Below are 13,537 nucleotides of genomic sequence, written 5' to 3'. Positions count from 1 at the left end.
CCCCATTACATCCCCCCAGGTCAGTCTGTCCCCCAGTACATCCCCCCAGGTCAGTCTGTCCCCCAGTACATCCCCCCAGGTCAGTCTGTCCCCCAGTACATCCCCCCAGGTCAGTCTGTCCCCCAGTACATCCCCCCAGGTCAGTCTGTCCTCCAGTATAATACCTCCCTAGTCAGTCTGTCCCCCATTACATCCCCCCAGGGCAGTCTGTCCCCCAGTACATCCCCCCAGGTCAGTCTGTCCCCCAGTACATCCCCCCAGGTCAGTCTGTCCCCCAGTACATCCCCCCAGGTCAGTCTGTCCCCCATTACATCCCCCCAGGGCAGTCTGTCCCCCAGTACATCCCCCCAGGTCAGTCTGTCCTCCAGTATAATCCCTCCCTAGTCAGTCTGTCCCCCATTACATCCCCCCAGGTCAGTCTGTCCCCCAGTACAAATCCCCCCAGGTCAGTCTGTCCCCCAGTACATCCCCCCAGGTCAGTCTGTCCTCCAGTATAATCCCTCCCTAGTCAGTCTGTCCCCCATTACATCCCCCCAGGTCCATCTGTCCCCCAGTATAATCCCCCCAGGTCAACCTTTTGGTTGTAGCTTACACAGGGCTAAGGACTATCCCCCCCTCCCTCCATGTGATGGTGGCCAGGCTTGGTGATTGGCCAGTTGGGCACCCAATGCTGCATCATACAGAAAGGAAAGTGGCTCATGCTCCCCATTCCCAGAAGTACCAGACAAAACACTGGTTGACATTAAAGTGTGATTTTTAATTCTAGATGGACTATCCTTGAAAGCTTAAATTGTGTTGTACCTACCTTTCTGGCAGTATCTCCAGGGGTGCACAGTTTTCGAGACTTCACTGACCGGATTCTTTGCTGTACATATATAGGTGAAGTTGACATTTCTGGAAGATACAAACACAACGTTCTCTGTCTGGTTAATGTCACTGCTGTTTAAATTCTTCCAGGTGACGGTTACATCGCTTCCATTTGCAGAACACGTCAAGATGACCACACACGTCTCATTAACGGTCACATTGGAACTGATGGTGACATCCTCAGCCGTTAAGTTGCCTGAAGGGAGAAAAACACGGAGAATTACATTCATCCCTCCGGAGAAGTATTAAAGCTCCTAGGGCCAGATCCACAAAAGGGATACGCAGGCGTATCTCCTAATACGCCGGAGTATCTCTGTTTCTATCTATGCGACTGATTCATAGAATCAGTTACGCATAGATATCCCTAAGATCCGACAGGTGTAATTGTTTTACACTGCCGGATCTTAGGATGCAGTACCGCGGCCGCCGCTGGGGGCATTTCTCGTCGAAATTCCGCGTCGGGTATGCAAATTAGCACTTACGGAGATCCACAAAGCTTTTTCCCTTCGTTATTTCTCCGTAAGTGTTAGTTTGCCGTCGCAAAGATAGGGCTACTTTGACAAAGTGTAAAGTTAGTACACCATGTAAAAGTATACCTGTCTTTCCCGCGTCGCTGTCAAATTTTTTTTTTTCCCGCTGCCACTCTTTTTTTTTCTTTTACACCCGTCGCGATTCTCAAAACTCGGCGCAACGTAACTTCGCGCAAAGCATGTCGGGAAAATAGCGTCGGGAGCATGCGCAGTACGTCTGCCGCGGGAGCGCGCCTAATTCAATTAAAGGCCTATTCAATAAAAAGGCTTGTACCTCTAATGGACAGCATCCCCTGAAGAAGCCCGGAATATGGGTGAAACATGTTGGGAACTTCATTCTAAAGTGCCGTATCCATAAAACTGTATTAAAACATACTTGCCATAATTGTTTTTTTAACAATTTTTTACTTTGTTTTTAAATAAAACTTTTTATATTATTTCTTGAGATCACCGTACCTTATTTTGCACCTTAAAAATCCATAACATTTCCCTATACCTATTCAATCAAGGGATGTGGTGCTAGTTATACGTTTTTCTTCCCATGGTTATAAAGTCCCTTCTCCTATAAGTATGCATCATGATTTAAAGGGGTTGTAAAGCTTCACGTTTTTTCACCTAATGCATGCTATGCATTAAGGTGAGAAAACATCCGATGCTTACAACCCCCCCCCCCGTTTACTTACTTGAGCCGTCGAAAGTCCCACCTCTTGAACGTGCCGGGCTTCTCGGCTCATTCATTGGATGATTAATAGCAGCGCAGCCATTGGCTGTCAATCAAATCCATGATGCGGCACGCCAGGGGCAGGGCCGAGTGATACAGTCGGCGGCTATGGCCACTGACTGTATCACGGGAGCGCACCCGCAAGCTAACCCCCTTGGGAGAGCGACTATGTTTCAAGAAAAGGTTGAATGGGGTGGGACTTTGTATGTGCCTTGGAGGAGTAAATAAATATAGAAATACTAGAAATATAGAAAAATAAACAACAAAATAATACCACAAAATCAAAACATGAAGTAAAATCACGTTACAGTTTGGAAGTTTCAAATTCAAGCAGAGATTATAGTAGGGCCTACGCGTTTCGTGGATTTCCACTTTGTCAGGGCCTTTGAAAGTGGCACAATGAAATATCATATGAACTCTAAAAACAGAGGGTATTGATAGAAAAAAAATATACATAAATAGCATATTTGATATAATTCAATACAGAAAATGAATACAAAGAAAGAAAAGAAGAGGAAAAAATACGTTTTTTCCGTCCATTTTTTCCTGTTCCCCTTCCCCCTCCCCTCCTTCTCTTTCCCCTCCTCTGGATTTCTCTTCATTTCTTCCTTCTTTTCCCCCTTTCCCCCCTCTCTCTTCTCTCTTCCCCTCTTTTCTTCCTTTTCCTTTCCTTTTCCCTCCTCCCCCACCCCAAATTTTCAACTCGGTTTTCTTACATATATAGTGACCCACCTGTCCCTTCCGTGGGGTGCAGTACCTAGAGGGTAACGTGATTTTACTTCATGTTTTGATTTTGTGGTATTACCGCCCTTTGGCAGAAATCTAGAGAGGGGGAAAGAGAAGGAGGGGAGGGGGAAGGGGAACAGGAAAAAGTGGACAGAAAAAAATATTTTTCCTCTTCTTTCTTTGTATTCATTTTCTGTATTGAATTATATCAAATATGCTATTTATGTATATTGTATCTATCAATACCCTCTGTTTTTAGAGTTCACATGATATTTAATTGTGCCTCTTAAAAAGGCCCTGACGAAGTGGAATTCCACGAAACGCGTAGGCCCTACTATCTTCTCTGCTTGGGAATCGCACACCCTGAATTTGAAACTTCCAAACTGTAACGTGATTTTACTTCTTATTGCTTCCCCTGTGCTTTCCGCCCGCCATGCTCTACTTCCTCCCTAGTGCTCTTTACTCCCCCATGCTCTCCGCCCCCCCCCCCCAGTGGTCTATGCCACGCCCATCAGTGTTCTCCACCCCACCAGTGCTCTCTGCCCTCCCCAGGCTCTTGGGGGCCCCCCCAGTGCTCTCCAGCTTGCCCCTATTGTTCTCTGTCCCCCCTGCTCTCTGCCCCCCTGATCTCCACTCCCCTCAGTGCTCTCCAGGTCCCTCAGTGCCCTTCTGCTCCCCCAGTGCTCTCTGCCCCCCCTGTGCTCTCCGCCCCACTATGCCCTGCACCCACTGTGCTCTCCGTTCCCCCCCCAGTGCTCTCCAGTTCCTCCCCAGGGGCCCTTTGACTCCCCTAGTGCCTACCGGTTCCTCCAGTGCTCTTCACCCCTTATGCCCTCCAGCTACCCCTCCCAGTGCTCTCCAGTTCCCCCCACTGCCCTTCGGCTCCCCCAGTGCCTATCGGCTCATCCAGTGCTCTCCACCCCTCATGCTCTCCGACCCCTGGTGCTCTCTGCCCCCCCCCCCCAGTGCTCTCTGGCACCTGGTGCTCTCCAGCTCCCCTGCAATGCTCTCCAGACTCCCCCAATGCTTTCCAGCCCCCCACCCGTGCTCTCTGGCCTCCCTAGTGCTCTTCACTCCCCTGTGCTTTCCACCCCCCACCCGTGCTCTCCGCCCCCAGTGCTTTCTGCTCTCCCTGCTCTCTGCCACCCCACCAGTGTTCTCCACCCTCGCCAGGCTCTCAGCGCCTCCAGTACTCTCCAGCTCTCCCCCAGTGCTCTCTACCCCCCATGCTCTCCACTTCCGCTAGTGCTCTCCCCCCAGTGCTCTGCCCTATCTCTTGTATCATGTTTACAGTTTCTGACCATCTCTTGTACCATATCTGCAGTCTCTGACAATCTCTTGTATCCTGTCCGCAGTCTCTGACCATCTTCTATAGTATGTCTGCAGTCTCTGAACCTTCTTCTATAGTATGCTTGCAGTCTCTGACCATCTTCTATAGTATGTCTGCAATTTCTAATAGTATTAGCTATCTTTTTGCTAAAGGTAGGACTGTGCAGAGGAGGCAGAGAGTAAAAAGAGGCACTGTGATTAGAGAGATGGGGGGCAGACTGCAAGGGGCACTGTGGTGGGGGGCTGTGAAACTTGTGCAATAATATTCTTGAAAATATTACACATTTCTGTGGGTGTTTTTACATTTTAAAATGGGCGGGCTGCTAGATATAGGATCCGCCCCAGGTGCCAAATGCTCTAAGTATGCCTCTGCATTGTGGACCAAATGTATACATCCAGTTTTGGAGATGGGGGCAGAGGAGGTCCTGAATGAGCACCTCATAGGTAGGAAGGTTGTCATTACTTAGGTACAATTAGGTAGATTCACGTAGAAAGGCTTATCTTTAGGATGGCCTGGCCTAGCCTGTTTAGGCTACACCGCCATAAATTAGTTAGGCTAGTAGTGATTTTCAAACCACTTACCTGCTAATCTACGGCGGCGTAGCCTCAAACAAGCGGGCGTAAGGGCGCCTAATTCAAATGACTTGGAGGGGGGCGTGTATCATGGTAATGAGGCTTGACCTCACGTTTTTGACGTTTTCTGACACTGCGCATGCGCCGGGCGACTACATTTCCCAGTGCACATTGCGGCTAAGTACGCCGTACGGGCCTATTGATTTTGACGTGGACGTAAATCCCGATTTGCGGACGACTTACGCAAACGACGTTAACATTTCAAATTTTGCGGCGGGAACGGCGGCCATACTTAACATTGGCTAGGCCACTAGAGCATAGCTCTAACTTTAGGCGGCCTATCCCTTACGGAAACGACGTAATTTGACGGCGTAGGCGTGGCGTACATTCGTGAATCGGCGTATCCCCTCATTTACATAATCTACGCCGGCCGCAATGGAAGCGCCATCTAGCGCCCATCAACAACATTGCAATCTAAAATAGGCCAGCTTGCGCCGTTCTATCTTAGCTTTGTTTAAGTGTATCTCTGTTTGAGCATACGCTTAAACAAACGCCGGCATAGATTCAGAGTTAGGTCGGCTTATCTACTGATAAGCCGGCCTAACTCTTTGTGAATCTACCTAAGTATGTCTGTTGCATCCATTTAGAAACCACTTACTGAACACGGTGAGATGATAGAAGCACTTTTGCCGGGAAATTTGTGCCAGGTAGGTCCCTTGGTCTTCCTGTTTTAGCTCATTAATTATCAAGGATCCATCAGATGTGCTGCTCAGTCTTCCTTCATACTGCTCTTGTAGAATTGAAGTTGATCCTCCTGATGTTGTAGCGATAGAACCGTCTTTTCCAACAAAACTCCAAACAAAGCTTTTGACCTCAGTGCGACCGACAGGTAGGGTGACAGCCCCTCCTACAGCGCCAGTTATACTTCTTTCACCGCATTGTTCTTCACTCTTCACATCTGATAAATAAAAACAATATTATACTAAACAATATGTACTTTAGCAGACAGCAGATTTAACACAGAGGCTGGCCATACACTAATAGAATTTAGTTTGGCATTTTTAGTTTTAAGGAATATTCGTTAAATTTTCTAATTATTAGCGGGGGTTAAATTGATATTTGTTTTTAGTTGCAGTGAGGAGAAAATTTGAAGGAGCTGGATGAGATTTTCTTTCTTAAATGAACATATTTCTAACACTGAATGTGTTTTTTTTAAATTCCAAATCCAAATGTTAAAAGCTAATCAAACGATATTCATCAAGTTATCAAAAGCACTGAGAATTTCATACAAATGTTTGTTCATATAAATAGACACAACCAGTACAACACTAAATCCAGGGGGCCGAGTACCCCTTAATAGAGATGGGAAGGCCTGAAAAAAAATTGAGAAATTGGGAAAAATAACGTTTTTTTTCTAAAGCCTTTTTAAAGAGTATGGAATATGTTATTTTACAATGATATATATCTATGGCATGGTATTTAAACTTGTAGCGCCTGGTTACTTTTAGGTACCGGTGCTATTCAAATTTAGAGGGAGATCAGAGTGTAGTTAAACTCTGATCCAAATTGTTATGTGTAAAACAGGGTCTCTGTCTCAGCTTGGCTGTGCTGTGGGCCCATTCTGTTGTGCTGGTGTGTTCTTCCCACCCCCGTGCAGTAGATGGCAGCAGTGGAGTCAAGGTTTAGGTGCTCTTCCCCAGCAGCCAATCAGGAGGGTTTAGCCTCGCTGTGCATGCTGGGGGAGGGTATTTATGGGGCAGACGCCATTTGTTCTGAGTTTGTCTTCTTCGTCCAGTGTGGCCACATGACAGCCCCCCAGCGTTATGGCCTACCTGGCCGGGGCGTGCATGCCACGCGGTGTTTCTGGTTCCGGGACCATGTTGGCCTGGAACATCTGAGCAGCGAAAGGGACCCAGTGAGCGACTGGGTTTCCACCTTTGAGGATCCCAAGCGGAATAGCTGTTTGATGGAGAGTCAATCTGAGGAGCGCCATTGAGAGGCTGGCGGTCCAAAAGGGTCTCGAAAAACCACCGGGGATCAAGGTAGCCGGACACTGAAGTATTGATCACCTGTCAGTCGGTACCTGGGCGACATTAAGAACGAAATCCAGGCGTAATTCATCTAAGGAGGATTACCTCCGTAACTACAAATCAGAGAGGGCCTGTGGCAGAGGTGTCTCTCTAATGTTCACCAAGGGGGGTCTGTGACACAGACTTTTCCTCAAGTTCAAGTCCATTCAGGAGGGTCTGTGGCAGAGACTCTGTCCTACAAATGTCCGAGTGATACTCCGGCTGCCAGGTCAGTGGGAGGGGCCTGTCCGGGTACACTATACCCATTCCGGCAGGAGTGGTGCTAATAAGTGTTACATATGGGAACAGGACTGTTCCAAATACTACGCCTGAATCTGCTGTTCTCCATCCTCCTGCAAACTCTATCCTTTCATCACCGGTTCATTGTTTTTACCCGGCTGGGTAATAAAGAGCACAGAAAAGACACTTGTTGCGGACATTCCTTTACTATCGCTATACGCAGGGATCAAGTCCTGGGGAAAAAAGTGTGGGAACTCACCCAAGATTCCCCACCCGCCTCAAAAAAATTAAAATTGCATGCGTGTGTTTTATGTACTACTTTTGTTAACAAATAAACTTCCCTCAGTCTGCACAATTACCCCACCCATCCCCCAGTCTGCACAATTACCCCCCCATCCCCCAGTCTGCACAATTACCCCCCATCCCCCACAATTACTCCCCCAGTCTGCACAATTACCCCCCTTCTCCCAGTCTGCACAATTACCCCCCCAATCCCCCAGTCTGCACAATTACCCCCCTGCACAATCACCCCCTTCCCCCAGTCTGCACAATTACCCCCCCAATCTGCACAATTACCCCCCCTTCCCCCAGTCTGCACAATTCCCCCCCCCTGCACAATCACCCCCTTCCCCCAGTCTGCACAATTACCCCCCAAACCCCCAGTCTGCACAATTACCCCCCAGTCTGCACAATTACCCCCCAATCTGCACAATTACCCCCCCTTCCCCCAGTCTGCACAATTACCCCCCAATCTACACAATTTCCCCCCCCCAATCCCCCAGTCTGCACAATTACCCCCCCCCCTTCCCTCAGTCTGCACAATTACCCCCCCTTCCCCCACAATTACCCCCCCCCCCAGTCTGCACAATTACTCCCCCTTTCCCCAGTCCCCATTCTGCCACCCATCCCCCAGTCTGCACAATTACCCCCCATCCCCCACAATTACTCCCTCAGTCTGCACAATTACCGCCCCCCCCCCTCAGTTTGCACGGGGGAAGGGGGGAAGAAATGAGAGCGAAGTAGAGGCAAAGAAAAAATAATTCAGGGGGAGAGGGGGTTTTGCAGATAGCTCACGTACCTTCCCACTCTGGTTAGTCATATGAGTCCATGCTGGAGGCTCCATGCAGGCTGGAGTGTGGGCGGAAACAAAGGGGAGGAGGAATTTGGATTGGACAGACAGCCGAGTGGGGGATGAGCTAGGAAGACAAGCAGATACAGTCCGACTCGTGTGTTTGACAGTGAAACAAACAAGGAGAGGGAGGATGGAAGGGAGCATTATGGCACTTTGGCGCCCCACCTCTGCAGGTGCTAGGGTGAACTGCACCCCATCACTAGAGCCGGGACTTTGTTACGGCGGCCGCTGGAGGAGGAGGAATAGGCGAACCGAGGGAGGGGAGGACGGACGCGCCTCGATTACTATGGGAACGACGTTCCTGCTGTGGAAAAGGTATAGGAACGTCGTTCCCATGCGTTCCCGCAGGACTTGAGCCCTGGCTATACGCACCATACACCCCTAGGAATTCGGAGAGCCACAAGGTAAATGTGCCACTAAAAAAACAAACCAGCAACTCCTCCGGGGATAATGCTACAAACTATACAACATGAAGACCTTAAAGTGGTTGTAAACCCTCCAAACCAACTTTTACCTACAGGTAAGCCTAGATTAAAGTCTCGTACACACGAACGGTTTTCTCTGCAAGAACCAGCAAGAAAACTGCTGGCAGAGCTTTCTGGCCGAGTTAACCGAGCGTGTGTACGAGGCTTTGAGGTTTCTCGTCAAGAAAACTGCCCAGAATCTAGACGAGAAAAATAGAGAACCTGCTCTGTATTTTCTCATCGTGATTATCGGCAGTGTTTTCCTGCCGAGAACCCCGATTGTCTGTATACTTACCTCACTCAATGGAAACCCGCGCATGCTCAAAATGACTTTGACGCATGCGCGGTAGCTTCCAAGGCATAGGTAGGGTGAAGCAAGATGGTGGCGACGGCATTGAATGTGACAAGCGCATGCTCGTCGTAGTCAATGACATCACCGCGTTCGTGCCATGAATCGTACATGTGTACACTCGGCCGGCAAGAGAATCTTGCCAAGAATCTCGTCAGGAAAAACAACGTTTTTTTCCTGACGAGAAACCGGGCTGTGTGTACAGGGCTTCAGGCCCACCTGTAGGTGTTTGCAATATCTCCTAAACCTACACGGTTTAGGAGATATTTGCTAACAAGGATGCACCGATGTCTACGGCGCATTTCTGAATGGGATCATGCCGGGAGTGACGTCATTGCCGCTCCTGCCAGTCAGTGGCGATACCCGGAAGGCACTTGGAGGAGAGATGGCGGCGGAGGGGAACGAGGAGCGCTTTGTGGGCTTCGATCTCAGGCAAGTCATTCATAATGAGCTAGTATGCTATGAATACTAGCTCATTATGCCTTTCTCTTACAGGGTTTTTTTGTTAGGAAAAAAAAATTGGGTTTACTTCCCCTTTAATGAAAGATTTCTGAGATGTAATATTGTATAAAGCCTTAAATTATTGCAAGTTCTCTCAGCTGAAGATAAGAAAATCCTGGAATACAATTTAAGTAACACTTTACTTCTCAATGCAGTTCCTAACCACTTACCTACCAATCACTTTTCCCCCTTCCTGCCCAAGCTAATTTTCAGCTTTCAGCTGTCCAATCACGGCTGATCACGATGTAAACAGGAAGAGCCGTTTATCGGCTTTTCCTCACTCGCATCTGACAGACACGAGTAGAGGAGAGCCGATCGGCCACTCTCCTGACAGGGGGGGTCTGTGCTGATTGTTTATCAGCGCAGCCCCCCCCCCCCGCGGATGCCCACACGGGACCACCAGGGATGCCGCCAGGACCACCAGGGATGGCAATAAAGGACACCCACCAGGTATGCCACTCTAGACCACCAGGGATATGCCAATCAGTGCCAGGGCATATGCCAATCAGTGCCCATTAACAATACCTGTCAGTGCCAGTCATGCCTATCAGTGCAATCTTTCAGTGCCCAGCAGTGCTGCTTATCAGTGTACAGCAGTGCTGCCTATCAGTACCACCCATTAGTACCCATCAGTGCAGCCTTTCAGCACCCATCAGTGCCGCCTATCAATGCCCATCAGTGCCGCCTATCAATGCTCATCAGTGCCATCTTATTGGTGCCCCCTCATCAGTGCCACCTATCAGTGCCATCTTATTGGTGCCACCTCATCAGTGCCGCCTTATCAGTGCCCAGAGGTAATCAAATACCACCAAAAGGAATCTCTTTTTGTGGGAACAAAACTATAAAAATTTAGTTTGGGTACAGTGTAGCACGACCGCGCAATTGTCATTTAAAAAGTGACAGCGCTGAAAGCTGAAAATTGGCTTGGGCAGGAAGGGGGGAAATTGCGCGGTATTGAAGTGGTTAATCTGCTATAAGGGAACAGGAGCTCTTTTTTTTGTTTCTCTCTTATGGTTACAACCACTTTAATGCGTATTGATACAAATGAGTAGCAATGTTTTTTTAAAAGACTCCATTTGCATAAGAGTGGAACTTCACTCAAAGTATACAGAATGTAAAACCCCACCTTGTAAAACAACCCATTCAGATTAAAATAGAAGTAAAAGGCAAAACAAACACATTTTTTTTTTTTTTACAAGTGATCACATACAACATTCTCTGTTCTCAGCTGCATAAGAAGCTTAGAGGGGAAACAGCAGCACACTGGTCCTCCAAGTGAATGACTGTGAAGAAGGACAGCTAGAAAACTGATCAAGTTGTGCTCTTATGCCTAGTGTGGCCAGTTTTTACATATTCTTTAAAAAAGAGAAGGTTCTGAACATCTTCCTCCTCAATCCCTCCTCTACCATTATTGCATGTTTTTCATTTGTGGGAGTAGGCACTTTTTTTGAGAGGTACCGGCTCTTGCCTAGGCAAGAATCGTGAAAGTTTGCCCCCCCCCCCCAACCCCCTTTTACACTGGTCCCACACCCATGTCCCAAGAGGCTGTGGGACCAGTGTAAAAGTGCAGCGCATTTCGTGTCAGCTGTAAAACAGCAGGAAATGACAGCTGGCTTCTCACAAACAAGAGGGTAGTGCTGGAGACTTGAAGACCCATGAAGAACCAGGCCGGATGAGGACAGCGCTGGATCCCTGTACAGGTGAGTGTCTTTTTGTTAAAAGTCAGCAGCTACAGTATTTGTAGCTTCTGACTTAATTTTTTTTTTACTGTAGCTCTTATTTACCTTGCGTGGCAGACTGAAGGTCAATGCACCCTATAGCAGCTTTGTCCAAACCAATGCAGGGCTTTGGCATGTACCCAACTCAACTGAAATCAATACATTTTCTAATTTCCCAAGACGACGTCAGATTGTGACGAAACGTACGTAGTTAGGTTGGCGTGCTTAGTGTTTATCCCAGTGGATGGGTGATTGCAAGCCGGCCGGCAAACATAATTGATGTTTTTATGCTATTTAAATTTCATAAGTGTAACTTTTTATGCTTCAAAAAAAAAAACTTAGTATGATTTACACTATGGTGAGTTTTTCTCATTTTGGGTAAACGTTTGGTGTACATCCCTGATTGCCTGATGATCAAGGTTTTTCTGGTTGCTTGCTATATGGTCTATGCCTCAAATTCATTTCAACCTTGAGAGCTGTTGTTCCACTACTTCTGGATAAAGGCCCTGATTGGACACAAATATGGCAGGCTTATAAAAGCTTGCCTTCTGGTAAGCGCACATTCTATGTGGTGGAGGTGCACATTTTGTTGGTGGTGTTTTCGTCAAGAATATTCACCTTTCTATATGTAGCATTACCCCCGGAGGAGCTGCTGGTTGTTTTGGGTGGAACATTTACCTTGTGGCTCCCCAGAATTTCTAGGGGTGAATGATGGGTATTGCAGTAAAGTAATGTCCAGACAGGTGCTCTTTGCTGTGCCCTTTATTACCCAGCCTGGTAAAAACAATAAACTTGTAGTGAGGAAAGTAAAGAAGAAGAAGAGAGAACAGCAGATTCAGGCGTAATGATAGGAAACAGTCCTGCTCCCAAGCGTAGCACTCTCTTTGCACCACTCCTATGTGAGTGGGTCTGCCACAGACCCTCCTTGGTGAATCTCAGAGAGATACATCTGCCACATGCCCTCTCTGATTTGTAGTTACCTAGTCACCTAGTTCCTTAGGTGAATTACGTCTGGGTCTCCTTCAATTTGTTGCCCAGGTACCGACTGACAGGTGATCAATCCCTCGGTGTCCGGCTACCTTGATCCCCGGTGGTTTGTCCAGGCCCTTTTGGACCGCCAGCCTCTCAATAGCGCTCCTCAGACCGACTCCCCACCGAACAGCAGTACAGCTTGAGATCCTCAAAGGTGGGAACGCAGTCGCTAGCTGGGTCCCCGTCGCTGATCAGATGCTCCGGGCCAACATGGTCCCGGTGTTCTAACAAGCTGGTTCCTACCATCGATATGGTTTTGAGCCGACGGAAAACTCAGAGCGGGAACAGCTGTTCGTCAGCTGTAGACGCGCTCACTCCCGATGGCTGATTATACACTCTATAGTACACGCCGCTCTACAGAGCAAAGGCCAGCAAGGGGCGGATGTGAAAATGTCAAAAAAGCACTGCTCAATATCACATTCGCCCCTTGCTGTGTAAAGCTGCGTGTACTATAGAGCGCCGTGTATAAGCAGGCATCGGGAGCGAGCGCGTCTAAGCTGACAATCAGCTGTTGAGCCTCTGAGATTTCCGTGGCCTCCTACTGCACCTGCGCAGTCGAGGCAGGAACCATATCGATGTAGAAACCAGCGCGACAAGACACCGGAACCAGGAACACCGCGTGGCAGGCAAGCCCCGGCCAGGTAGGCCATAATGCCGGGACGCCGTAAAGTGGTCACCCTAAAGGTGGGTGCCACACTGGACGATGAAAAACCCAGAACTAATGGCGTCTGCCCCATAAATACCCCTCCCCAGCATGCACAGCGAGGTCAAACCCTCCTGATTGGCTGCTGGGAAAGAGCACCCAAACCTTGACTCCACTGCTGCCACCTGCAGCACCGGGGTTGGAAGAACACCCCAGTGCAACAGAATAGCTCACAGCACAGCCAAGCTGAGAAAGAGACCCTGTTTAACACATAAACAATTCGGATCAGAGTTTAACTACACTCTGATCTACCTCAAAATGTAACTAGTACCATAGCACTAGCACCGGTACTTTAAAGTACCCAGGTGCTACATATACAACCAGGGGAGGGCTGGCAGCCTTAGGCCTGGGGGGCAAGTACAGTCAAGTGGCCCATAGAGCGTGGAAAAGTGATGGATCGAGGAAAACAGTCTAAGATTTTTCATGATCACAAGAGTCCGCACAGAGGCCTCCCCTTACATCAGAGTCCGCACAGAGGCCTCCCCTTAGATCAGAGTCCGCACAGAGGCCTCCCCTTACATCAGAGTCCGCACAGAGTCCTCCCCTTACATAAGAGTCCGCACAGAGGCCTCCCCTTACATCA

At 48.5% G+C, this 13,537-nt stretch overlaps 1 protein-coding gene across 2 annotated transcripts in view; it reads right to left on the bottom strand.

Moving 5' to 3' along the window:
- The window catches only part of LOC120921089 (SLAM family member 5-like), a 126,686-nt gene that overhangs the window by 46,866 nt on the left and 66,283 nt on the right, over positions 1–13,537 (bottom strand). For both annotated transcript variants that reach the window (XM_040333732.1, XM_040333733.1), the window contains exons 2-3: positions 5,405–5,704; positions 806–1,063 (exon numbers count right to left, since the gene is read on the bottom strand). In XM_040333732.1, the coding sequence (XP_040189666.1) occupies positions 806–1,063; positions 5,405–5,704 (558 nt within the window). The remainder of the gene's footprint in view (positions 1–805; positions 1,064–5,404; positions 5,705–13,537) is intronic.

The sequence above is a fragment of the Rana temporaria genome, chromosome 13 (genome assembly GCF_905171775.1).
Source record: "Rana temporaria chromosome 13, aRanTem1.1, whole genome shotgun sequence".
Taxonomy (NCBI): Eukaryota; Metazoa; Chordata; class Amphibia; order Anura; family Ranidae; genus Rana; species Rana temporaria.
This window is presented reverse-complemented; position numbering and strand designations above follow the sequence as displayed.